Source organism: Pogona vitticeps, chromosome 1 (assembly GCF_051106095.1).
Source record: "Pogona vitticeps strain Pit_001003342236 chromosome 1, PviZW2.1, whole genome shotgun sequence".
Classification (NCBI taxonomy): domain Eukaryota; kingdom Metazoa; phylum Chordata; class Lepidosauria; order Squamata; family Agamidae; genus Pogona; species Pogona vitticeps.
This window is the reverse complement of record NC_135783.1, coordinates 341,259,435-341,287,060: the sequence shown is the minus strand read 5'-3', so window position 1 is coordinate 341,287,060 and position 27,626 is coordinate 341,259,435. Positions and strand designations below refer to the sequence as shown.

At 38.9% G+C, this 27,626-nt stretch overlaps 1 protein-coding gene across 8 annotated transcripts in view; it reads right to left on the bottom strand.

Moving 5' to 3' along the window:
• Nucleotides 1–27,626, bottom strand: part of MARK3 (microtubule affinity regulating kinase 3) — a 73,776-nt gene that overhangs the window by 12,765 nt on the left and 33,385 nt on the right. For 7 of the 8 annotated variants that reach the window (XM_020808963.3, XM_020808966.3, XM_020808964.3 and 4 more), the window contains 10 exons: nucleotides 27,115–27,180; nucleotides 23,411–23,481; nucleotides 21,032–21,088; nucleotides 19,157–19,393; nucleotides 18,917–19,036; nucleotides 15,922–16,021; nucleotides 15,139–15,251; nucleotides 12,155–12,308; nucleotides 9,058–9,275; nucleotides 5,813–5,916 (listed from right to left, as the gene is read on the bottom strand). In XM_020808963.3, the coding sequence (XP_020664622.1) occupies nucleotides 5,813–5,916; nucleotides 9,058–9,275; nucleotides 12,155–12,308; nucleotides 15,139–15,251; nucleotides 15,922–16,021; nucleotides 18,917–19,036; nucleotides 19,157–19,393; nucleotides 21,032–21,088; nucleotides 23,411–23,481; nucleotides 27,115–27,180 (1,240 nt within the window). Of the gene's footprint in view, nucleotides 1–223; nucleotides 389–5,812; nucleotides 5,917–9,057; nucleotides 9,276–12,154; nucleotides 12,309–15,138; nucleotides 15,252–15,921; nucleotides 16,022–18,916; nucleotides 19,037–19,156; nucleotides 19,394–21,031; nucleotides 21,089–23,410; nucleotides 23,482–27,114; nucleotides 27,181–27,626 lie in introns of all 8 variants that reach the window. The other variant, XM_078383812.1, reaches the window with a different exon arrangement.

The window sequence follows — 27,626 nt, the reverse complement described above, 5'->3', positions numbered from 1 at the left end:
GGGAGAAAAAGGATTTCTGACAGTACTAAAGGAATAAGGAACAGTCAGGTGGGATCCAATCACAGACAGTTTCGGCTGCAACCCACATGTGAACAAGAACTGGGGAATGCACGTCTCATACGTAATACAGTCTTCTAGCATTCTCTATGACTAAAATTCCAGAGCACAGAGTTTAGCAGCAGTGAGTACCAGTTAGTTTCACAACAACGCCAGCGTTTCTTACATAGACCTGAGGTTATCTGTGCCATAGTTTACTGGTGGTAACATCATCTTCGCATGCATAGAGACCGACATGGACATCGACTTCTGATGTCGCAGCCGAACACTGGTTGAGGATGTGGCATAAACTGTATCAGGGCTAGCTGCATTAGCGAATGCTTCAGCCAGGCTGTGAGAGGGTTGGGTTCAGGCAGAGGCAGAAAGAATAGTATGATGGACGAGTGACAAACTTGCACTTATTTGTAAGTAGTAAAGACCTTTTCTCCCACAAATGTCTTTCATTTGGGCCAAAACGTTTTTCAGAAGCAAACCCAGAGATCAAGAAACACAACAGAGGACAGATATTCTTTGCTCCATCATGATCATATCATGCTGCCCTACAATGAAGTACAGTGTTGGTCTAGCAGTGTGGTACCATGATTGTCATGGGCAGAAGCTATCCAAGATCTCAAGTAGAGATCTACCCTAGCCTTATTATATAAGAATCTTACAAGAGATGCCAGTGATTGAAATTGGAACCTTGTGTATGCAAGCATGTGCTTCGTCTCTGACCTACTGTCCTATAATTCTCTGGTTGTCTATTATTATATCAGGGTTTTATGATGTTGCACAAATGACCTTACAGAAGTGGTGACTTAACAGTATCTATGGATCACCCCGTTACACTATGTTCAACAGAACCTACCAAACAGGTATCTGGCAGAGTGGGTGAAGCAAGATTCTAATGGAGACTGAGGTGTACAAGAATATCATGCCCACACATTTTATTTATTTATTTATCTCATTTATAGGCCACCTTTCTTGCAATAAGGGATTCAAGGTGGCCCACAGTGTAAAAAAATTAAAAACACAATAAATTATACATTAAAAACAATTAAATTATAATAGCAATTCAAACACATTGGATGATTAAAAACATTTAAAACTTTAAAAACAAATTTAACTTAAAAAACAGTGTCCAGGGTCTCAGTTATGCTTGTTAATAGCCTGCCTGAAGAGGTGGATCTTCAATTGTCAGTGGAGGGATAAGAGGAAGGAGGCCAACCTAGTCTCCTGAGGGAAAGCATTGCATAACCTGCGAGCAGCCACACACAGAAGGCCCTCTCTCGTCTTCCCATCAAATGAGCCTATACTGGCAGTAGGACTGGGATATGTACCTTCTTCCCCAACAACAACAACTGTGCTTTGTACAGAGAGTAAGGATTTGATCACAGTGATGATTTGCTCACACACTTTAGGATGCGTGAAAGGTCTCTGTAGACTGCATTTCCGCCGCCCCAGCACATGACAAGAGGTTATAAAGGCACCATTACTGCCCTAGAGAAATGGAAGCAAATGTCTAACCATTCTTGGATTTGCTCAAAACATGCAGCAGGCACCTGTTTGCAGATTTCTGTTCTACTTAATAGTAAAATGGTAGTAGATTAAAACAAAATATGTGGACAGTACACTGTTTTACTATTCACTGGAACAGGGACATAACAACCTGTAACTTACCTGTTGTTTTGGATAATGCCAATAAGCCTCAGTCACTAGCTGCACTAAGTGGACCTGTGTATAGGTCCAGTCCAAAACATCGACTGGGTGCCACAGGTTGTGCCTTCCCTTCATATAAGATCATTACTGGATAGTTTTTAACATAAGATACTGTTTATTGGGGGGGGGGTGAAGAGGAAATGGTTTGTTTCCATTTTAGACAAGGATTATAGTTTGTGCTAATCAGGTTAACAAGCCAGGATTATCCGTTTCAATAAAAACTATCAACACTGACTTTTGACTCTCTGTCCTCTATTTTCTCCTGGATCTATTGATAGATTCAGGTCCACATATTAGTCTCACTTCCTTTCCTGACTCTGTAAGGAGGAGGCATGCAGTTGTTCCTTTCCAGTATACACATGAGATGGCTGGACAGTTCATTGTTTTAGGTACCTGGCTATAGAGCCACAGCCTGGGAGTTTGAATCCTCACTGTGCCTCCTAGGGGAAGAGCCAGCCCATGTAGCCATGCACAAGCAGTACAGTCCCAGGGCACCCCCAGAAGAAGGGAACGGCAAACTCTGTATATTCTCTACCTAGAAAACCCTGAAAATAGTCACCATAAGTCACAATTGACTTGACGGCATGCAATTTATTAACTAACGCAAGCTGAGGGTTTTGCTATTAACAAAAGCAAAAATGGCAACCTTCTCTGGAAAAAGTGGAAGAATGAAAGCAAGCAAATGAATGAATGTATGGATAAATGAACGAATGAAGACAGCCTTCTGAATTAGGGTGCAATCTTAACTAGCCTAGATGGCTGAGGGCTGCCTGAGTTTCTATGAGACCAGCTGAAGCTGCACTGTGTCAAAACTGCTCCCATCCAAATGATTTTGGAAATTACTTCAAGCTATCCTGATCACAGCCTTAATCTATGCAAGCATAGTGACTGGGATGAGATGGGTCTGGATTTGGGGTAACTCAACTCTTCCCCAACTCACCCTTTTTGGCTCTTGTGCCAAGACAGAAAAACAGTTGTGCCAATAGGTGGAAATCAGCAAGCATAGAGGTAGTTGTGATAGCACAAAAGGTTTCTGCCCATCCTAAAGCCATTACAGTGAGCTTATATTTGAGCTTGGATTGCACTGCTATTAAGAAATGAAGTACACAACACAATTTTTATCCATTTACACACAAGTGTCTACGTTTTCTTGAGGTTTAGGGTGTGTCTCAAGAGAAAGAAGAGCTTATAATGCGTATTATATCCAACATACTTGTTGTAGGAGGTGTCTTAACAATTATCATGGGAATTCACTTGGAGGGAGTGTGAATTCATGGAAATTCACATTACAGATGAAAAATTTCCACAAATTCATGGAAAATTCACATTAGAAATGTAAATTTTCCAGAAAATTTGAAGATGGGGGGAAGTTCTCTTTTTGGAAGGAGGGAGAAAACTGAGGGTGATAAAATATATGTTACATAAAATTTCAGGTCATTTTAAAATTTATTTTACTGCTTTCACTAAATAAAATGGCACAAATAATTTAGCATACACAATTATGTGATCAGAACTATTTATGGAATTTAAAAATGGAAACGTCTGAAGTTTGCAAAGAAAATAAAAATATCCTACAATGAAGCAACAGTTGCATGTGTCTAAAGCCAAGTGCTGCTGCTAATTAAACATATGCTTCTTAATTTCTGCCATGTGAGAAGTAAGAGAAAAATGAAAATAAATCACAGACCTGTAGTTTCTCTTTTCATTTTTTTGTTAGCATGTTTTATCATTTTTTTCCAAGAAACAAAATATTTTTTATAGTGGACAAAATTAAGTGTATTATTTTGGAAGAAACAGTCTTGCTACTAAGCTATTCAGATAAAAAAAGAGGCCAAAAACCAAAACAAAAATATACTCCAATCATAAAGGCTTTTATATTTAAGAGCCATCTAAAGACTTGGCTCTTTAGGCAGGCCTTTCCTTCTGTCAATTCTTGAATTCTATTTCTTTGTTTTCATTTCCCATCTCGGACACACCATACCATATTACTGATTTAATTGTTTTAATGAATGATTGTGATGTTTTGTTATATTTTATGATTTTTTATATTTGTAAGCTGCCCCGAGTAGACGCTGTCTAGGGGGGCAGGGTAAAAATCTAATAAAATAAATAAACAAATAAACATATTTCAATATAAGCTTTTGTACTGTGTTTTCCCCCAAATAATACAGTCTTATATTAATTTTTGATCAAAAATGCATTACAGCTTATTTTCAGGGGATGTTTTATTTTTCCATGTACAACAATGTACATTTATTCAAATACAGTGATGTCTTCTCCTGGTTGCTGCACAATGGTGGAGGGCGGGGTTTCACTTAACTGGGGCTTATTTTCAGGTTAGGTCTTATTTTCAGGGAAATGGTACAATTTTTAAGGTATTTTGTGTTTGTTTGGATATGCTTGAGGAAACTTGTGGTGCAGTGGTTAAACAGCAGTATTGCTCATGATGTTCAATTCCAGTGGATCCAGATAGCCATCTCAAGGTTGAGTCAGACTTCCATTGCTCTGAAGTTGGTAAATTGAGTGCCCACTTTGCAATGTGGGGTGGGCAATATGTTGCTGTTGTTTAGTCATTTAGTCATGTGTCCGACTCTTCGTGGCCCCATGGACCAGAGCATGCCAGGCCCCCCTGTCCTCCACTGCCTCCTGGAGTTGGGCCAAATTCATGTTGGTCGCTTCAATGACACTGTCCAACCATCTCATCCTCTGTCGTCCCCTTCTCCTCTTGCCTTTACACTTTCCTAACATCAAGGTCTTTTCCAGGGAGCCTTCTCTTCTCATGAGGTGGCCAAAGTATTGGAGGCTGCATAACTGAACTGTAAACTGCCCAGCACTATGGGGCAGTATATAAGCAGCAAGCGTTGCAAAGAGTAACATGGCTACTTCTTGCTTCAAATGTCATTGTCTTCCCTCAAAGTAGGAGGGAAGCAGCAAAACCTTCTGCCCTGGAGGCGCCTCTCATGAAAACAGCAGCCCTCCTAGTTGTGGAAATGTATCCTGGTTTGAGTGCTGTGTTATGTCACATTGTGCAAACTGAGTAACACTGTAAATTCTGTACATGCATATCTTCAAACAAATCAACACTTATCCAAGGATGAACTGTTTTATCATAGTATTTTCTACTTTCCCCAAAGTGTTCGATTTCTCTGCTACAAAACATGAAAATCTGTCCCTGAGGAAAAAAGAGAATAACGCGTTTTCACATCAATTTTTTCTTCATATCTCTATTTGAGATGCAGTGGCTAAAATCCTGTTAGACAGCCCCACAAATTACTGCTGATTCTTAAGTAATTTCAAGGTGCATGAAACCTTCTCACATTGGGTATGAATCATGTGCACCCAAAATTGCCTTTAATCAGTAGCAATTTGCTGCTGGTGGTGTCATCAGCTGCACAACAGGATTTTAGCCCATATGCTTGTCGCTCACCTGAAAGACAAAGTAACGCCTTAGTCTGGAGACAAAGAAGGAATAAAGGTTTGTGATAAGGAGTGGGATATGCTTGAAACATGTAAGGACTCGCAAGTGGAGTTAGTAACAGAATCATTGTCCTGAACTTTATTATAAAATTGGTGTTCTGTCATATTACACAATGTAGTAAATTTCAATTCTCTCAATCTCAGTTTTAGGCTTTGCATCTTGTAACATGTTTTGATGCTTGACCTAGCCAGTTAAGCACTTTGAAACCCAATCTATTTCAATGGAAAAGCAGCTGAGCATACAATTAGGGCCAAAATTCTAAATATACAGATCCCGAGTAAGTCACATTGAGCTCAAACTTGAGCAGACAAGACACTGAATTCTACATTTCTCACTGAAATCAGTAGATGATGGGATGGTATCCCCTGCTTTTTTATTTTCAGAGAGGACAAGTAAGGAGTTACCTAGGTTATTAATTCCAAGATTAAAGTATTGCAGCTTATCTGCCACAGATTTATTTTCAAGTGCAATATTTTCACAGGAAAAGGATTACATATAAATGTTTCTATGTTACAATGGCATCCTAAAGAAGACAACTATTTAAAGTATGGGGAAACTGTCCTTTTATAAACCTCTTACCTGCTTTCTTTGCCATTTTGAATGACTGAATGTCTGTCCGCAGTTGTTCTTTCACTACAAACATACGTATTTCGCCGTGTCATGGCTCCAGGTGCAGTGTTGTTCTGCAAAGAAAAATACCATGTTTGTAAGATTTTATTATATTTTCTTCTTTGTTCTTCTATTTGCTTACATTTTGGTTGCAACTTAGTTTGCAACACATGTTTTACAACTGCCTGATTATATTCACAATGTTACTCTTTATTATGAACTGTACTGAGGCCACTGAATCAGGAAGAAAATTATCTTTTCTACTAGAATAAATCCACAGTCATGTGGGACTGAAAACACTATTGAAAATGTATTACAAGAAATAGTTTACCACACAAATTACGTTTCCCCCCCATGAAATTATATGCCAAGTTTTTTTTGGGGGGGGGGTTTAAAACTGTAACAAATAATACTAAAAATATTAAGAAGTTTAAAAAATCCTTTTTAACACTAAATAATAACAGCTATGAGGAAAACAATAATTAAACAAGTAAAAATATAGGAAAGGGTGTATGCAGAAGAGTGAGACAGTATTGTTTCAAGTACTAGGCACACACACAGAGACACACAGAGGAGAAGATAACCACAGGCCCACTCAAAAATGACATTTTGTTTGGGGGGGGCAGGAGCACAAAAAAAGTTAAATAGTTACTTTGCCTCTGTCTTTACAGAGAAAGAGTGTGGAGATGTGCCCAAGCCGTGGATCAATTTTCCAGGAATGATAGAAGAGCTAACAGATAACAGAATAGTTTTTTAAAGTGTTAGATGCATTGAAAGTAGATAAAGCATACGATCAGGACAAACATGCACCCATTGAGGTCTCTGGAAAGGAGAGACTGAGAGCCTTAAGATCTGTCCTTCTACTGAATAGTGCAGCAAGTCAAGAAAAGTATAAACCTCACTAAGAGCTAAAAAAGCAACCAATCTTTCTCTTACTCCACCCACCAAATCAGGTATTTGGGCTACGAAGAATCAAATGGGTACTCAGTCAAGCATTTTACTGATGTGGTAGCATTTGTTTTGCAAATATGTTGGTAAGAACATGTTGATTAAAGACTGTGAATATGAACATTGAGAGAGGACATAATTTTCAACTGATCTAAGTGAGTGGGAATTCAGTGAAGATTTTTCTACTACCACAAATATAGGAAAGACAGCAAATATCTGACATATTTAAAAGGACGGACATAGTTATATGCATAAAAAGGGATACTGGATAAAACTACTAACAAGGCAATGTCTTTATCTGCACAAAGTACATTTAAGGCAAAAGTCAACAGAAGAACCGCCTCCATGCAGGAAGTCCCATATCCAGTCCTTAGCACTTCTAGCTAAAATCAAACTCTGCTGGAAAATTTTGGAAAGATACTGTCCATCAAAGAAGACAATGTTGAGCTACAAAGACCAATGACTCCATTCAGAACAAAAGGCTCCTTGTCGGAATTGTTACTATTAGGAAAAGGATTTCTATGTCATGTATTTTTCATGCAGTCTATATTTGAACTTATAAGTGGGTTTGGACATGTTTATGAGCAATCTGGTGAGAAAGGTCAGATTACTCATAAACATGTTTAAACTTGCTTGTGGGTTCGAGTCAGGTTGAAGAGAAAGTGTGACATGTCACAGAAATCCTCCCTCTAGTCATTATTCATCCTCTAGGTCAGTGGTCCCCAACCTTGGGCCTCCAGATGTTCTTGAACTACAACTCCCAGATGCTTTCACCACCACCTCTGTTGGCCAGGATTTCTGGGAGTTGAAGTCCAAGAACATCTGGAGGTCCACAGTTGGGGACCACTACTCTAGGTGATCCTGATGTTGCTCTTGACTTATGGCCAGATTCAACCAGGTATTTAGCTTGGGACTCTAGTTCAAACCTGGTCTGGCTTAGTATTTTCTTTTGGAAAGGACCGTAGGGAGTGGGACAGCTCAGGGACAGGAATATATTGCATAAAGACGATCCCAAAATTTAGTCTACAGCATCTGGAAAATTTAGTCTACAGCACATGACTATCTGGAAAGCCATTGTCCAAGTGATTAGCACTGGGCTAGAGGCACCGCTAACATGACTCAAAATAAAGCTGTTCCATGTATGTTCATGCTAGGCATCCAGCATTATTCAAGCAGTGCTCTTTACTGAAATGACCCAGAATTCAACACAGACAGAGAGATGCATGTTTGGGTGGTGTTCTAAGAGTCAGCATCACATGAAATCAAGAAACAGATACGCTATTTCAGCCTCTATACATTTCAAAAAGCTAAAATGTCAAAGACAGAAGTAAAAAGGAGATTCAAACTAAATCTGAAAACACAATGTTGCTTTCATCATATATAGCCTGTGTTTGAGACAATTCCTTTTGAAGACAAGTCAAGAATGAATAAACAATGACATGAGAAGGCAGACACACCAAGGAAAAACTTTTATGCTAATAAAGGAACTGGGAAATCATGCAAAGAATGGTAGCAAGTCTAGATGTGATCACCAAAAATAATGCTGTAGAGCAGTTCCAAGAGTTGGGATATATCACTGAAATATGACAGCAACTGCAACTCTCTACAGTGGCAGGAAGGTGTCAGAGCATCCCTCTCTACCATAAAAGCAGTAAGAAAAATGCCTTTATGGGAAGCAGGAAGAGCACTATGCAGAACAAACAAGGTTCTGCTAGGAGAGGAAAATGAGGCGGGGGAACAGAGAGTGTTTTGAAGGAAGGAATGTTGCTAACATGGTCAAAAATAAGGGTGGCTGCAGGGCAGCAGGATGAGTGTTGTGGGCTGCAAAATGGTATTACAGGGCACATACAGCCCCACTGGCCATGTTTTCCCACATGAAATGCATAAAAAAATCTGGCATCATACCAAACAAAATACATCTATCTTTTTCCTACTCAATGTAATAAAAAGGAGCCCAAATAATTAGTTGCGATAGATGACACAATATAATGATTACTGAAGTAAAACAAAAGGCAGAATTAAACAACAACAACAACAGGCTCTTACATTCTTGCTTATACCTTAATCTTTCTGGGTAAACATCATAAGAGTTTAATATGAAACAATTTCAGGATTCATAGGTGAGAGAACTACATTACCAAATAGTTACAACAATGAAACAAATGAACGATCCACATTTCTTTCTGATTAGACAAGTGTTCTCTTCCCAGTTATTCCTTTTAAGTCAGCTGAAGAGAAAGGTGTGAATGCAAACTCCTTATACTTACATTGGGTGTAGCAGAACTTCTCTTACGCTCAGGGATATCAGCCTTATTTGGATTGCTGGCATTCCCAAGCATAGGACTCGCAGGAGCAATCCCTCGCCCACCAGCAGCACTGCTGCTGGATTTCCGTGACTGAATCCCTTCTTCTTTGAGGTCACTGTCAGTAGTGCTAGTCTGACTTCTTTTCGGATATGCCACTGCTGAAGGAATAGATGGGCCAGCTAAAACACAGAACAAAGTATGCATTACCATTCCAAGACAATCTTAAAGATTCAGGACAATCTGATTATCTTGCTTTTTAAAAAGGTAAGCTCAGTCAGTATTTACTGCTGAAGACATATTGCAATAGCAGCCAATACTTTTAATTGAACTGAAGACCTCTTTAACACAACATGTGTAAGAAACACACAGTGTAAACACTAGAAAATCGCACACTAAAGGCATTCCCCTGCAAGAAGTGATTTTATGGCAGTCTCCTCTAAAAGCCTGTCCTTAACGCTGACAGCCACAAGATTGGGGCCAGAAAGAAGCATGTCTCCCTTGCTATGGGAAAAAGCATTTTCTGTACCAAAATACCTACAGTTTGTGCTTATACAGAAATTATTTATAAGTTTATTTAAAGGGCATTTTGTAAACTTGAGAGGTAAAAATACTGGAAATGGTAGGATTTCCAAAACTAAATTACTGTATTCAAGTATCCCCAGATATGTGGTGTCCAGTGCATATTGCTCAAAGCTTGTTAAGCAGAAATGAATATGTTGTACAGCAACATGTTTAATTATTAGTGAATCACCTTACCTTATTAGTTAAATCATGTGTCCTTGCTTTGCTAAGGAGTTTGTTGGTATTCATAATTGTGCTTAAGAAGGCTTACCAAGTATCTTGTAAGACTTCTTTGAAAAAAGAACAAAAGTTCCTTCTCTTAATCCATGTGTGTGTTTGTGTGTGTCTTTTTTCTTCTGACACTATTAGGTCAACCTGTGTTTATTAGAACTTGGAGAACTGAATGTCCACAAGTATTTCTTTTTTACTTCCTCTGTTCCTAAGAGGACAGCATCTCTTCCACAAAATCTACTAGTTATGCAAAGCAGCAACAAGTAGGCTGTTTGCCTCATATGACCTACAAAAATTAGGTGGTGTTTAATCCCAACCTGAAGGCCAGCTTTTTCTTATGCAGTTTCTTAAAATCATTTTGACAAGTCTGAAGTGGGCAAACAAAAAATGAGGGCTTTAGCTTTTTATTTCACTGCAGAGAAAGAATAATACCTGGTCAAAAAAAACTGTCATCATCTACATGGATACCTTCAAATTTAAATATATTTTATTTATTTAATAAAAATATTTTAACCCACCTTTCTCCTTAAGAAAGAGCAAAGGCAGTATACATAATTAAAAGATAATATTTAAAGCTAACAACAGTAAGTATACAAATACTAAAGAAGATCAAAAAAATATCACAGTAAAAAACGGTAAACAAAAGCAACACCAAAACCACATTCAAGGCACAACAGCTCATTTAAAAAAATTCCACTAGAGCAGCTAGTCATTAAGGGAAAGCCTGCCTGAAAAGAAAAGTCTTTGTCTGCTTGCAGAAAGACAGCAAAGACGGGGCCAGCCTGGCCTCTAGTGGGAGGGGGTTCCACAGTCCATGATCATGGTGGGACCAAGAGAAAGACCTCCCCTGATGAACTTAAAACCTGGGGAAGCTTATGCAGGGAGATGTGATCTTTGAGATAGCTTTGAACCAAGCCATTTAGAGCTTTATAGGTTAGGATCAGCACTCTGAATTGTGCTCAGAAACATATCAGCAGCCAATGGTGCTGCTGTAACAGGGGAGTTATGTGATCCCTGTGGCCAGCTCCAGTTAGCAATCTGGCTGCTGTGCTTTGGACCTGCTGAAGTTTCTGAACACTGTACAGCGGTAGTCCCACACAGAGAGTGTGTTATGGTAATCCAGCTGGGAACTAAGGCATCTGTCACCATGGCCAGATCAGACTTCTCCAGGAATGGGTGCAGCTGGCACAATAGTTTTAATTGTGCAAATGGACTCCTGGCCATGCCGAAACCTGGGGATTCCGGCACAGAGACAAATCCAGGAACACCCCTATGTTGTGCACTGTGTTTTTATATTTAATTGTTTTAGAAACAGCAGATTGGACAGCTCAAAAAATTCTACACAAGCAATAATCTCACATAAAATGTTGATACCTCCTTCCATATGAACCTACCTGGCAATTAAGATCTAGCCGGGGAGGCTTTCCTGAAAGAGTCATCCTTCAAGGAGGTAAGAGGGATGGCTTGTAGACAAAGGGCCTTTTTGGCAGCTGCCCCCAGACTATGGAACACCATCCCAAAGGAGATTCGTCTGGCGCCGATGCTGATGATGCTTCGGCGCCAGGTCAAAATCTTCCTGTTTCAGAAGGTTTTTAATTGAAATAATATCAACTGTGGGTCCTGGTGGCAATTTTTAGATCACTGTATTTTAAATTGTATTTTAATTGTTTTATCTTTTTACTGTATTCAAATTGTTGTAAGCCACCCAGAGACCTTTGGGTAGTGTGGGTGTCATATAAGTTAAATAAAATAAATAAATAAATTTATGTTTTTTCAGTCTTTATCAATAATTCTATAAAGACAGAGCATATCAGTCAGTTGAGAAGGATTAAGATGAGCAGCTGGAAGAGGGCTGAAATTCTAACTTCTGTGTTAATGAAAAGTCAAGCCTCTGTAACAACTGGCCTGGCTCCAACTTGTAACATAATTATTTGGACTGGGCATGAGTGGACATACTAATTAAACTAACAAATTCTAGTCCAAATATTTCTCTAAAAGCATACACACATGAAATATGACATTGTGGATCTTTTGTTTCAATTGAAGACGCAGATTTACCAAAGATTTGAAAACTGATTTTCTCCAGAGGATTATCTCAACTAGCTATCGTTTACTGTCAAATTCCATTCCCCCCACTGATTAGTACATCCTAAATTTGTCACACCCAATACATTCTCTACCATTTGTGACCAAGACTTTAACAATACCTCTATTATCAATCATTTTTCTGCAACTAAAATTCCAACAAAAGGATAATGTCACTCACCATGGTCACTGTACCGTCGCTGCTTCTGACTAGAAGATATACTTCGTTGCACTTTATGGTGGGGAGATTGTCCAGTGCTGTTGTTTAGATCACTGCTTGGCCTGGCCTTAGCAAGTGAAAGATTACTGCTGGAGCTTGAGTCACTAGCATCCAACTATAGTAGAAACAGACAGAATAGATGTTCCCATCTTAACATTATAGTACTAGACATAGCAGGTTATTTTTAAAAGTATGTAGAAATCTAATTGAGCATCTCAGTGACAGCACACATTTCATCCTCTGCATTAGTATTCTGAGGAAATTATGTCCTGCCATAGGAAGAGCAGGGGATCTCAGCAAAGGATAAGCAACAATGAGAATATAAAGCTATTGGATACATTTTATCAGGCCTGCTCAAAAGAAACAGACCATTCTTTACTTATGAAACCTGAAATAAGTTAGAAAGTACAAAATGGCAGCACCTTGCTAGGAGATATGTGATCCCTAAGCATTAATTACACCAAGATAATGTACCATCTGCAGTTATGCAATCTTAGAAGTGTGGATGGGAAATCTCTCTCTTTGAAACCTTGGGAGAGATGTTGCAGAAAGAACAGGCAGTAGGAAGGCCTTCTGTACCTAGCCTGTCTGACATTATTCAGTTTGCTGACTCACTGAAACAAAACAAAGGAGTAGAAAAACAGAGTTTTCTGAACTTAAATATAACATTTTTTCTTGCATTTAAGAAGACAAATCTGTGGTGTTGCTTCAGCATGAAAGCAATAAAAGGATGATGCACTGCATTGCTCCCAAAGAAATTAAATTCATAACAGATGTTTCTAAACAGCTGCAACAATCTGCCCTGCAGTCTCTTCGCCATAATATGAAAAACTGCCAGGTCCATAAATTATCCACTTAAATAATGTGTGGCAGCCTACAACTAGGTATAGCAACTTAAATATCAAATTCTGAGCATGCATCATGCATTTGCCTACTCTTCTATATGTCTACAAGAAATACAAGCAAGGAAATATTATAAAGTGAGGCAACCAACTTAATTCAACCTCATCTTTGCCTGAATCTAAAGGGAATCTAAGCTGCAAAAGCCTACAATAATAGAAGGGTTTCCCTTATAATTTCAAAACAATTGACCTAAGGAACACTTGAGCAGTTTCGGACATTCTGTGTTCCCGTAACAAAATCTTTAAAAGTTGCAAATAGGAATAAAAGGTATACTAAAAATATATTAAATAAATAAATAAGATAAATAAATAAATACTGTACTCTACTGTTGCAAGATGGGGCCTAATAGGCACAACAATTAGAAGGTGGCAGGGAGAAAAACTCTAGAAAACTTTACTTTAGGAACAAACCTTCTTGGTATTTGCTGCTTAGTCACTGATTAAGCCATCAAAGTCTAGTGGCCACAGCAACAGTAATTTCAGAGCAGAGAACAGGAAGGGCAATCAGAAAGTATGGAAGCGCAGGCCCCCTGCTTTGTTTTTTAAAGGACTCCAATATTTCAAAACATCAATGAATAGCCAAATCATCTGGCATTGCAGCAATAATGAAACTAAGTGGATGAATCTGGTCAGTTCTTTGGCTGGGAAACCATAGGAATCACCACTTAAGAGCATAATGTTGGGAAAGTGAGAAAAGAAAATGTCTGAAGCCTGACAGTTCCTTCTGACAGCCATCACCGCTGTTTTCAGTCTGCCACTTAGCATGGATTTTGTGGGTGGCTCTTGCATTTCCTTCTCCCTTTACATGAAAAAAATTAACTTCTACTTTGGGAGTTCTTCTATTCACAGTGAAGAACAGAAACGAAGATAACAGAAATGAGAAAATAATACACATGTTGTTGCACAATGAAAGACTGCAGGGATGCCCCCATACCCCCTTAAACACACTGACATGTATGAAAAACAAAGCATCACTTGTTCTGAGATCCAGTCTATGGCCCTTTGGACACCACAATAAACCACGGTTCATCATAGCAGCAGTGAAGTGTAAGAATTGGGCTTATACGCTCCCCTCACTATCCACCCCCCACGCTAAGATTGCAGAAATTTGTCGCTCCATTTTGATTAACAGAAATTTGTTGTCTGAATGAACTTGAAGAACAGTGATTAATCTTAACTTCATTTGGAAAAAGCCAAATAATGAGTTATAAAGTTAGCTTGTTTCAAACAAACTGCAGTTAACACTAAACAAATCTTAGTGTCCTGATGCAGTGCTAAACTGCATCTAATCACAAACACAAGCACAAACATCTGATTTCCTCAGGACATGAAAGCTGAAGTCCTGTTCATACAGACATGCCACAAGGCTGATGACATCATAAGGCTGCAATGTTTTTTGGGACATAAAGTTTTTCCAGTTCTCCCTCTCTGAAGATCCCAAGATTCCTATGGAATCCTATTCATCATGGGGAAGCTGCTGAGGCCACTGGAAGGGCAGGGAAGTCTTTAATTTCTGAAAACTGCCAATGCCAGAATGATTTTAAGCTGCAGCAAATTTCTCTCCTCCATTCCATGGTCCCCCAGTGGCTCTTCACCACAACAAATGGGATTCTAGGTTAATCTTGGGATCTTCCAGGAGTGTAGGAATTGGAAATTTGTTATTTCTGAATAACTGCCACAGCTGATGATCCCATCAGGCTTACACTGTGTAATTTATGGAGCAAGATTTCAACCAATGGAAGAAGAGGGCTAGGGAAAACACATAAGCCTAAGGTTTGCAGCTTGTTTTTGTCACAAGAACCCATGGCTTATCCCGACATATACCAGCTCTATATTAGCTCCTGTTTATCAGAAGCTTCCAAACTGTGATTTATCTTAACCCTGATCTGCTGTTCTATCCAAATAAACATACTATACTTACATCAACTGTTCCAAAACATTGCTGATCTACCCTCTTGTATTCTCTAAACCTTATTGGCATGACACCTGGATTGATCTTATACGAGGAAACATTATAGTAGTCCATTTAAACATTTTACTCACCTCTGATGACTTCCGTCCCAGTAGCAAATAGGTAGCAGTTATTTCATCATATTTCATTTTACTAAGAGATTCCTGTATTTCTTCTTGAGAATATCCCATGCCAACCATAATATCTAAAATAAGTTGAAAGTTTTTTTAAAAAAATAACACCACTTTGTTAGTATAGCAGATAAGAGCCTCGTGGCGCAGTGGTTAAAATGCTGTACTGCAGCTAAAACTGTGCTCACGACCTGGGGTTCAAATCCCAGGTAGCCGGCTCAAGGCTGACTCAGCCTTCTATCCTTCCGAGGTCGGTAAAATGAGTACCCAGCTTGCTGGGGGGGCAATGTGTAGCCTGTATAATTAAAATTGTAAACCGCCCGGAGAGTGCTTGAAACGCTATGGGGCGGTATATAATGAGTACCCAGCTTGCTGGGGGGGCAATGTGTAGCCTGTATAATTAAAATTGTAAACCGCCCGGAGAGTGCTTGTAGCGCTATGGGGCGGTATATAAGTCCAGTAAATAAATAAATAAATAAATAAATAAATAAATAAATAAATAAATAAATAAATAAATAAATAAATAAATAAATAAATAAATAAATAAGGCTGATAATTAAAATAAGGCTGATAATTAAAACATCCCCTACAAAACTTAGCTTCTTGTCATGCAACAGTATCATGGCCAAGATATTTCCTCTATCTTAATATGCACATTTTAGCAAACAATAAATTCTTGTATCATAAGCTACACCATTTCTACTATAAGTATATACATGCCAGTGATCCCTGTTTGGTGCTTACCTATTCTCTTCTGGTCTGAGATATCTAACTCTGGTTCAACAAAAGGTTTAAGTTCGTCATCTTCGTGCCCTGCGTTTATCCACCTGTCCTTCATGATTTGCTGCAGAGAGAGATTTTGTATTAGCATGACAGTAACAAAAAAGCTGGTAAAGATTATTATTACATACAGTGGTGCCTCGCTTAGCGACGTTAATACGTTCCGGAAAAAAGTTGCTAAGCGATAACATCACTAAGCAAAATTTTAAAGCCCATAGGTAAAGGTTCCCCTTAAAAAGGTTCCCCTTAACAATTTTTGTCCAGTCGTGTTCGACTCTAGGGGGCGGTGCTCATCCCCGTTTCCAAGCCATAGAGCCAGCGTTTGTCCAAAGACAATCTTCCGTGGTCACATGGCCAGTGCGACTTAGACACGGAACGCTGTTACCTTCCCACCGAGGTGGTCCCTATTTATCTACTTGCATTTGCATGCTTTCGAACCACTAGGTTGGCAGGAGCTGGGACAAGCGACAGGCGCTCACTCCGTCGCGTGGATTCGATCTTACGACTGCTTGGTCTTCTGACCCTGCAGCACAGGCTTCTGTGGTTTAGCCCGCAGCACCACCACGTCGATTAATGCGTTCCTATGGGCTTAAAAACTCACCTTAAAGTGAAAATCCTCCATAGCGCCGCCATTTTCGCTGCCTCTTAAGCAAGGAAAAACAGTGGGCAGCCATTATGTTTTCCTGGCGGCCATTTTGAAACCGCTGATCAGCTGTTAAAAAAGGGTCGCTTGGCCATGATCGCTTCCCCGCGATCATCGCACAGCGAAAAAACCCATAGGGACCATCGCAAAGCAATCGCTTTTGCGATCGCAAAAAGTTAGCCGCTAAGCGATTTCATCGCTCAACGGAGCAATCGGTAAGCGAGGCACCACTGTATTTTAATCTGAGTAACTGCAAACAAGTAATCTGCCTTATTCTAAGGTCAAGGCACTGGTGCTTGCCTTTTCCTCCTTTATTTACAGTGTCTTCATCCTCAAAGTCCTTTCATCTTATAGAGAAAAGCAAAAATATCATGCATTTTTGAAACCTATGCCAATGCTATTTTTTTTGTGTGTCCCACCCAGCATGATGCATCAAGAAGAGATAGACATTAGGTTTTAGAAACAGGAAAGCTGATGACAGCTGAAGAGGTCAAACACTGAGTTATGTCTACAAGTGGGACATCAATATCTACAGTAATATAGCTGTAGAAATTGATGTCTTGAAGTGACAGAAGAACTATGTAAAAGCATGTTTTATCAGATATTAATTCTTACAACATTGCATAGTAAGCATTCTACCCCAGAAGATTCTGGCAGCTGCCTCAAGGTCCGCTCAGTCTTCCATCCTTCTGAGGTCAATAAACTGAGTGCCCAGCTTGCTGGAGGGGGTGAGGGAGCACTATGGGGCGGTATATAAGCAGTGCCACACCAGAGTGTTAATTTGTGCAGCAGTCTGAAAACTCTAAACATGGTGTCCTATGCTGTTCCTATTATACTGATGTACTACAATATTTAATACTCTTAAGCAATATATAATTAACATGGCGGATAAGGCTACCTATGTGCTACTATTCCCAGTAACTGTGTATTATCTCCAGTCCCAACAGGCATTGCACCTCTGTACATCAGCTGCAGGGGGGAGATGAGCATGAAGGTGCTATTACAATCACACACTGCTTGTGGGGTTCCAACAGCATTAGTTCGGCCACTGTGGAAACAAGATGCTGATCTTACGAAGAGGGCTATTTACCTAAGCCGGTAGAGGGAGATAATTAAGGATCTCTATGGAGAAAAAAAAATCCCAGTCAAATTAACTACTTTTTCTTCTCATTCCCCCTCAGAAAAGAAAAGAAACTAAAGTTTAACTTGAATGATACAAGGCCCTGGATGTTTCAGCAACAGTAACACCTCTATCTGTAAAAACCAGTGAGACTTAGCCTGACCACTTCCTTCTCTCCAAGCAAAAACAACAGCTGTGTGTAATATATGACAATGGAGACCAAGAATGATGTAGAGCATTGGTTCCCAACCTTCGGCCTCCAGATGTTCTTGGACTACAACTCCCAGAAGACTTCACCACCACCTCTGCTGGCCAGGATTTCTGGGAGTTGAAGTCCAAGAACATCTGGAGGCCCAAGGTTAGGGACCACTGATGTAGAGGACCCAAGCTGACTGAAGAATGTTCCACTGACGCTGTTTGGCATGTAAATTGTTTAACAAAGAAGCAGTAGTGGGAAATCAAACAAGTAAACAAGTAACAAGGTGGCTCATTTAATATAAACCACACATCGCACATTGCCATATACAGTACTCTAACAGTAATAAGTCATGACTTAAAATGAAATAGTTGTATCTTTACAGGACCCTGGGTTTATGAGACATTGTTTCAAATAAGCCATTTGATAGAGAGATAGTTTTTAAATAGGATTAAAAATATACTAATGCAGCATGCACAAGTCTTTAAATGTGCAACTCAAGTTGCAGTTAATTTAGGTTGCACTGACACCAAAAGGAGCTTCGTGAATCAGTACCAGATTGACACAATGAAGACATCTTGTTTAGTTCCGAATTGATAAAGACAAAGGACACCCTCTAGGTGGAGCACATAATCTCTGTAAAATTCTTAACAGCCTTAACCATCAAGGTCACCAGTGGAGACACTACACTAAGGTATATTCAATTGCTTAGTAGCATGGTGTGCTTACGTAGCACAATACAAGTCAATATTTGTGTGGATTCTTCTGTAAGGCTAGCAATTTGGATGGTGCCTCTGTGTGATGTCAGAGAAAGTAATATGACCCTGGTAGGGGAGATTCATTATGTCTGTAGGAAAATGTTCCATTACAGAATGGCATGGTTTTTCTGTGAGTGCCCAAATGTATTATTCTTTTATGTTAAGGTAAAATGATCATGCACAAGTAACTTCACAAACATTCACAAATTATTATTTTTTAAACGAAAAGATCAGCTAGTTACCTCAAGAGTGCCCCTTTTAGTTGGATTTAGCACCAGGAAACGTTTTAGCAGGTTTTCACAGTCTGTTGACATGTAGAAAGGAATTCTGTATTTTCCTCTCAGCACCCTTTCTCTCAGTTCCTTCAATCAAATCAAACAATAGGAAACAACAAACAGTTGTCAAAAGCACAGCAATTAAAAATATGTTTACAAGATTATCTCGATCCTACCCAGCCCTCCAACTGTAAATTAGGCACATACCTTTAGATTCTGCCCATCAAAAGGCAGCGACCCACTCACAAGTGTGTAAAGAATGACACCTAAACTCCAAACATCTACTTCCGGTCCATCATACTTCTTGCCTTGGAAGAGTTCTGGAGCAGCGTATGGAGGGCTGCCACAAAATGTGTCCAGTTTATTTCCAACTGTAAACTCGTTGCTAAAACCAAAATCGGCAATTTTAATGTTCATGTCCGCATCAAGCAACAGATTTTCAGCCTAGAGAGAAAAATATGTATCAAGACATGAGATTTTGTCCTCCAAAATAAGAAGCTTCCTGCGTTTTGACGAATTTCCAAGATCCAGCTTACACTGTCAACTACAGCAATAGAAAAAAAAATTAGACTTAATATTTACCTCACAAGACTATATAGCTGCTTAACCTAAACATGTAAAGCCATTGACATAACCTAAGCACATAATGTAAAAACCCTATGCAACTGTTTATCTGCTTGCACACAGCATTAAATGTGTGGTAGCACCACAGGTATGCCAAGAAGCACCCCTGTAATCTGGCAGCTTCATAATGCAGAGTCCAGTTCAGTCAAATGTAGTTAAAAAAACCTTCTGCAAATCTTTCCACATGAAGGTCTGTGACACTGCTGGATACACGGGGACATCTGGAAGGAGGATTCAAATGCATGTTCATTATCTCCACCAAATATTTAACCCTGCTTGCTTTAAAACAAATGCCTCAATAGGGCAGTATCACTATATAGACAATATACAAACAGCTTTTGATACTTTTCTCCCTCTGTGACTCAAATGTTTGGCACATATCAAATTCTACTGCCAAAAAAGGAACCCAGTTTCTCACAATAAAGAGCAAACAGAGCTCTATTTTGTTTCCTCTTTGAAAGCAGAAGTATCTTAAATAAAATAATGCAGCACTGCCCAGACAGCTCAGTCTGCATTAGTCATCATGAGAAGTAGGTTTTCTGTTTCTAAAATGAGCGAGTTTTGGATTACGGGATAAAAACGGAGAAGGTAGCATATAATGGACACAGCAACAAATTGTAAATGAAGAAGGAAGGAAGGTTTTGAAAGAATATTTGAGGAAAGGAAGGACAGGCCAAACAAAAGTGGCAACACAGCAAAACCAGTAAAGGACATTGAATATTGAAGAAAATATGGAGTTGTAATCAGGAGATCGGCAACCATGGGAATGCTGCCACTAATACAGATAGTGGGTTTCATCAATGACATTGCTGATACCACTGGGCACAAGAGCAGCTCTTCCCCGAGGCAGCAAGCGATACCAAAAGGAAGAAGCAGAAAGGAGTTCTATAAAGCTAGAAGTGAGAAACGAGCAGAAACTTTACTCTTGATTTTGCCTCAGCAACGGTGCTGTGATAGTAACAACTATGTGCAGTCAAAGTCCATTCTGACTTTTTTTCAGGATTTTCAAGATAGAAAATACTCAGAAGTGGTTTTCCATTCCTTTGGGACTGTGCAGCTTGCCCAAGGCCACACAGACCGACTATACTCTGAGGAGACACACTGGAAAATCTAACTCTCAGTCTCTGCCTCTGCAGCCAGATTGCTAAACCACAGAGGTTTCCAAACAGCTTTGAAATTTCACGATGATGTATAATCTACCTTTATTTCATAAGTCATTTATAACTGAAAACCACTTTCCCCAAGTTATTCTCAGATCTGTTTCTCAAATATCCTGAATTTTAGTAACATGCCAACTTATAACAATGAATAAGGCAGATTATTTCATCCTTAACATGTTGACCAACAGTTTATATTTAAGGAAACACATTATTTATTTTTCCACTAAAAGCGGGGAAATATAGCAATCTAGGATGTGTTAATAAATGTTCATGTAGAAATTCTTGGGACTTTTCTTACCTTGAGATCTCTGTGAACAATATGCTTTTGGTGGCAATACTGCACTGCAGATACGATCTAGATAGAAAACATGCTGAATTATAGAAAGTGATACAGATCAAATAAAGTGTGTCGCAGTTATAAATTTTAATAGTAGGAAGCAATATAGTTCCCATTACAAGTAAACTGCAAATCTAAATACACTTAATTGTGGACAAGTCTCATTGAAATCAGTAAGAATGATACAAATAAGTGCATTTCAGGTAAGAGTCAAAGTGATAACTGAAGGCAAGCCTATTACTTACTTAGGCTACTGTTAGCCTTCAAACAGCGATTGTTAGGGTTTCTCTGTATGGTAAACAAGATTTAATAGTCAGACAGTACGTTGCAAGAAAGATACCTTATTGTCACTTATGCTTATGAGTGTCTTTACAATTTCTCTAGCTTTCAGTAGTAGTGAGGTCAAAGCACAAACAGTGCTCCAATGGACTGAACTATTTTCCTACTCTAATTTGGTGGGTGTATTTCTGATGTGCAGTTTTATTGAGATATGCCCTCAGTACAGATAATAAAACATGTGGGGGGCATTCTAGTCCCAATTCCATTCTGACAGCTTTTGTAACTCTATTCATAAGAAGAGCAAGGGACTGAAAAGGATTTCCTTATACTCATGGAAGCTGTCACACAATCAACACTATCTACCCTGTTGGCTATGCAGGTTTGTGCCCTCAGACAGACCAGGATTCTTCATGGTGTGGTTCTTCAAGTATGGAGAGTAACAGAAGCAATAATACTGGCTGGCAGGTTTAGTACTTTTCCCTTTCAAAGCAGAGAATGCCTGAAAAGTTCTTGATATTATCTGATTAACCATTGCGCTTAACTCAGGAGATCATATTTCTAAAGAGGTTCAATCCTGGATTAGGGGTGAATCTTAGTACAGTCTATGGTTAGTATTGACAGTGACATAATCATTAAAGTTTTTAACATAACTTAAGATGGGTTATAACTAGAAATGGGGGTATTCGTATACCCCCTGGCAGGAGGCGGGAATTCAAGCCTCGTTGTAAGGTCGAAGAGTGGTAAGCGGATTGCGCGCTGCGGAGTCATTGGTAGAATCACCCTGTCCGCGTCGGATCGATGAGTGGGCCATCTGGCTCCATGGGGCTGAACGTCAATGCCACCTCTGCATGGATATTCATATATGAATACCTCCATCTCTAGTTATAACTGCCAGCAGTAGCAAACTACAGTAGATACCTTTGCCCATATATCACTTTTCTACTCTACTACTAGCTAAACGCATGTTCTGTTTCAGAGGATAATTTTGTAGTCCCTTCCACGAATTTATGAATTAAATTAAGTATGGATTACATTGCTGACAATTACACTCACATAATCCACTGTATGGATTACAAGCAAATTTCAGTAAATCCTTTAAAAACATGGGTTACATAAGCAGTTTGTAATCAGCGCCTAAAATTGCTCATTTTTTATTCAATATGAAGACTCTTCTATAGAACTCAAATATAAGAGTGCCTCTAATCATATACAAAAAAGGTCTCGGAATACACTTAGTGACAAATATATATATACACTTATAGACAGCTGCTCAACTATCTATCTCACAAAAGTCTCAAATCTCTTCCATGAAAAGATTTCAGCTTCAAGCTAGAGCTAGAAACATTTCTGCTTCCCATGTTCTGGGAAATAATTCCAAAGTGAAGTTACTTATATACCTCAATAGCACTTTGTTAGAGACTGGTTTCCAGGCTGAACAGCAAAAATTATAATACAGAACAGGAAGAGGGAAAAAACAAGAACCAGAAAGTTAAACTTGCATTCTGAGATAGAAGTAAGTTAAATCAAGGACAAGTTATTCTACTTGTTTTCTCTGAGCAATTTCCAACTGGTAACTACTGTATCTCAATGTAGCCTTTCTGAAAAATGGCTCAGCTCAGATGTTCCCAAATTACAACTGATATTACATGAACTAGCATTAGGCTCATGCCCCCTCTCACATAATCTGATTACAGCAGCAGCAGCAGCCTCTTTTTTATGCAAACCGAAAGTTTGCCATTATATCCTGGTCAATTAGGATTGACATGATTGGTTCCCACCCTCCAAAAGAACATGGGATATAAAGTTTAGTTCCTCAGTCCACTTTTACTTGGAGGAACCTTCCAGGAAGTGTGCTTTTTCCTCATGTATATACTGAATTATACAAGAGCCACTCGCTGCAGTGTTTTCACGTGTAGGTGAAGCATTACTGCACTGCAACCATGCTGGCTACACCAATTCTCTCAGCAATTTCCATCATCAACACCCCCTCTGATAGAGAGAGCTGAAATACTTTGAGGAAAATCTGGTTCAGCTTAGTAACTGGAAGTCTACTATACATACCTGCCTAAATTTAGCTCTCGCCTCCTTTTCCTTCATTCTTCCATGTGCAACTAGATAGTCAAATACTTCCCCTGGAAAAAATAAAAGAGGATCTTTCACTATACCAGTTATTGTCTATTGTATTATGGCATTTTAACATCATGAACAATTTATGACAAGAAAAATTTAGAAGGCATATTTAATTCTTTTTTAAAAATTATCCAGTTTATGAATATATGGGATATTGTGCTTCTGCATCCAAGATTTGAAATGCCAGGAAATAGCCAGATATTGCTGCACAAAAAGAAGCAGTTTTACACAGCAATTGGCAGCAAGAACGTTGACAACACCAATGGCAGTAGTCAAGATGGTCTACAAGATAGACCATTCACAAAGTGACACCAAGTTTGAGAAAATCCCTGATGCTGACTCTTTTTTGCCATCAATTAATCACTTCTCATCCAAACATAAAGCAATTGTCAAGGCTGTTTTGTTTTGTTTTGGGTTTTTTTTTTTGGCAAGCATGAATGGTAGCGAACACAAGAGAGTATTCTGTAAACCATCTTAAGTGCTGCCATTGGTGATGTTAGCATTCAGACTGCCGTTTGTTATGTACAGCTTGGCATCCTTTTTCCTGCTGGAAATGCAGACACAATATTGTGCAGCAATATCGGGCCATTCCCTGGCATTCTGAATTGTGGGTACAGGAAGCACAATATCCCACATTCACAAACTGGAGGCTTTTTTTTTTAAGAACTGAATTTCCTGGCTTTTTAAAATGGAAGCGTATGTATATATACACTACACACATACTCCAACAGAAACTTCCCTATGTAGAATTACCCAGTGTTAGTGCATCCCAGAAGATGAGCACATGATCTGTATTATGTTTGCTGGGACTGAACAGAAGCAAGAACAGCTGGGGTGTGGCTGTAGTCCCTCCGTGTCAAAATATTTTGAAGCACTGTTTTGGACTTAAGGAAATGGTGAAGTAACAGTGTGAGTAGGTGCAACACATACAAAGGAGAAACATACCCTTTGACCTCTCAGGTAAACTAATGTTGCCATGTCCACTCTGCAGAATGCAGACTATAAAGCTATGTTCCAATATCCAAACCTTTTCCTCAGGGTAAGAAACCTGAGGAAGAAAAGCTATATTGAACCAAAAGCTCTATAGACATGTTGTGCACATGTTTTCCAAAAGACGTCTCCTTGCCTTTTGAAATTATAAAAAAGGGAGAGCTGGGAGTTAGCAACACCATGGGAAACCAAGCTCAAAACCATTCATAATGTATGAAAGAAATACAGTAAGGAAAGATGGGGACAAAATCAACTCATGTGAAATGTGATGTAGGGAGGAGAATCTTACAGATATCACATGCAACCAGAAAGGCAGAAAAGTGGGTGTTCAATCAAGTCCACCTGATCTCTCATTAGAGGAGAAAGGAATAAACTGAAGTTATTCTATCATGCATATATAAGAGTAGTGGTTTGCCACTAGATGGGTGGGATACAAACATAATAAATAAATGAATAAATAAAACAAATATAAAGAAAATAAAGAGCTGAGCAGAAAAAACAATATTGATAGGAAAAGGAAGGGCAATAGGAAGAGAGGAAGACCTAATATGAGACAGATTGTCTCAATAAAGGAAGTCACAGCTGTTAGTTTGCAAGTCCTGAGAGATGCTTACTGGAAAATACAATATTGCTAGGAAGCAGAGGCAATAGAAAGAGAAGAACCTAACATGCTGTTGGTTTGCAAGAGCTGAGCAGAGAAGCTCATGATATAATACTTTGGAGGTCACAAACTCATATACTGTAGTCTCTACACATCAGAAGTTACCTGATGGCACATAACATTTTTGGATTTTTTTCTTAATTAAAGGAGAAGATGGGTAGAAAGTTCAAAACTGTAACAAGATACCAAAGCTCTCCTAACATTAGAAAGACCATCACCAGCCGTAAAACAAAAACAAACAGTAATTTCATAATAAACAATAAACAAATGAACTTCTAAAGACTTTTCCTCTATTATTTTACAATATTTTTACAACCAGACACTGAATCCCTTTCCCTGCACACATTCCCATCTTGGCAGGAAGGAGTTATAAGGTTCTCCTCTTGACAGTCAGCTACTTGGGTCCTAATTGACAGTGTCAAAAGTTCAGTCTGCCCCAGACCCTTGTCTAAGGAAAGATGGGGACAAAATCAACTCATGTGAAATGTGATGTAGGGAGGAGGAGAATCTTCCACATTTACCTTTAAAAGCCCCATTCCACTGGTGTACAGTCTCACTAGCAGTAAATTATCCTCTCGTATTATAATGTCATACAACCTAAACCTCACTTTCGGAAAGTACAAGTGGCTGCAAAAGGGAAGAGAGAAAGATTGAGCAATCTCCCTTTTCCTGATATAAGGAAAGGGTGCAACTAGATATGTTTCTTAAAGTGCAAAAAAAGCTGTTTGGAGCCTCTTGGTCAGAACCAAAGCAAGCCACAACTCTGCTACCAGCTCTTAAGTTTGGCTTACGCAGTAAAATGTTGTCAATGGAGTGTGGGTGTGTTTGCATTAAAGATGCCAGCCAGCCAGCCATACTTACTTTAAAGACATTTAAAGACATTCCACCCAATTTCTGCCCTCAGTTTCTAACTGCTGGTTAAGCCAGCATTCTATCGTGCATTCAACAGGTTATGCTGCCTGTCCTCAGCACACTGGGTTTGTTTCTCTGCTATTTGGCCACATAAGGAATAAAATGGGAAGGAGATGTGTGTCTGTCTGTCAGTTTCTATGTGTGGGGCAATGATGGATAAGCAGAACTATATTTTTACTGAAAACATTTTTTGACAAAAAAAAAACACCTCTCCACCATCAGAAAATTCACCAGAACACAGCAGAAAAAATATATTAGTCTCAAACAAACTTTAAAACTCTTGTATCAATTAATGAAGAAAGTCACAAGAGGCCAATTAAAAATAAAAGCTACAGACTACAATCAGAGTACAGAAAGAACTACGTAATTCATTCCAAGAGAGATAACCAAAGAAAGGGAAATACTCAGCAGATACCATCATACTCATACAAGTCCTCTGACAATTCACCTTTCAGTCTTGCATTTCACTCCACAACAGGAAGATTAAACTTCTTTTGTGGTAATTATGCCACATGACGGTCATATTTAAGATGTCTCTTTTAATAAGCAGGTCAAAATTCTGTTATATAAATTATTCTAGTGTAAGGGAGGTGGTATCACCATCAGGGACAATTTGCCAGTAATTAAAGAGTTCTCGTTTCAATGCCAGGCTATCATCTCCTATGCACAATGTATGTATGTTTTCTGAGCTCCAGGATTGAAGGAGAGACTTTTTAATTAGCATCAATCTTGCTGGTGGTGGCGATATATGCCTTACATAATACTGCCATAATCTACACAACAGGATTTTGGCCAATGTCTATTAATACAAATAATGCTAAAGAAACCTGGAATGAGAGAAGCCCACTGAAAGCAGAAGCAGCAAAAATTTGGAAAGACCTCCTGTAATGTCTATCTTATTGCCCGAAAACATAAAAGGTCAGAAACTGTCAGTGATTTCTGATATCAATTAAATACCTTTGCATTTATAAAACAGAGTAATTTTGAAACCTCAGTATTTCTAATATATAACTTTATTCTGAAAGTCACTTAACAAAGAACTCTGTTCTGCTGAAAACATTTTTCTACTTACCTCCACTTGCATACTCCATGATTAAGTAGAGTGTTTTTTCAGTTTCAATTACTTCAAATAGTTTAACTGGAAGAAAAAGAGAAGTTCTGATTTAGGAATTCAGAATCAATATGTCTTATCTACACACACAATATTTGTAATATCTGTCACTAGACTATGTTTTCCTACTTGATACTCCAAATGGTTACTTCAAAGCTTGTAAGGAGGCAGGGCAATGTTTAGAAAGTACATATTTGCACACAAGTGCTCACTAGCAATGCGTAAGCACTGCAAGATGCCCTCTGCCCATCAACTTTACAAGCTAGCAAATTATGCAAAATCAGGCCAATTGTCTAGCAAGCTACTTGTGTGTCTCTACACATGGGTGTCAGGGCAAAAATTGAGCTGATTTGTCTCTCCATCTTGGCAGTGCATTACTACTGGAAAAAGAAAAAAAGGGGGGATGAGAGACAATGTGGCTTGCTTTCTAGACTTGCTTTCCATTATCTCCTGGAAGCACAAGTCACTTGGAA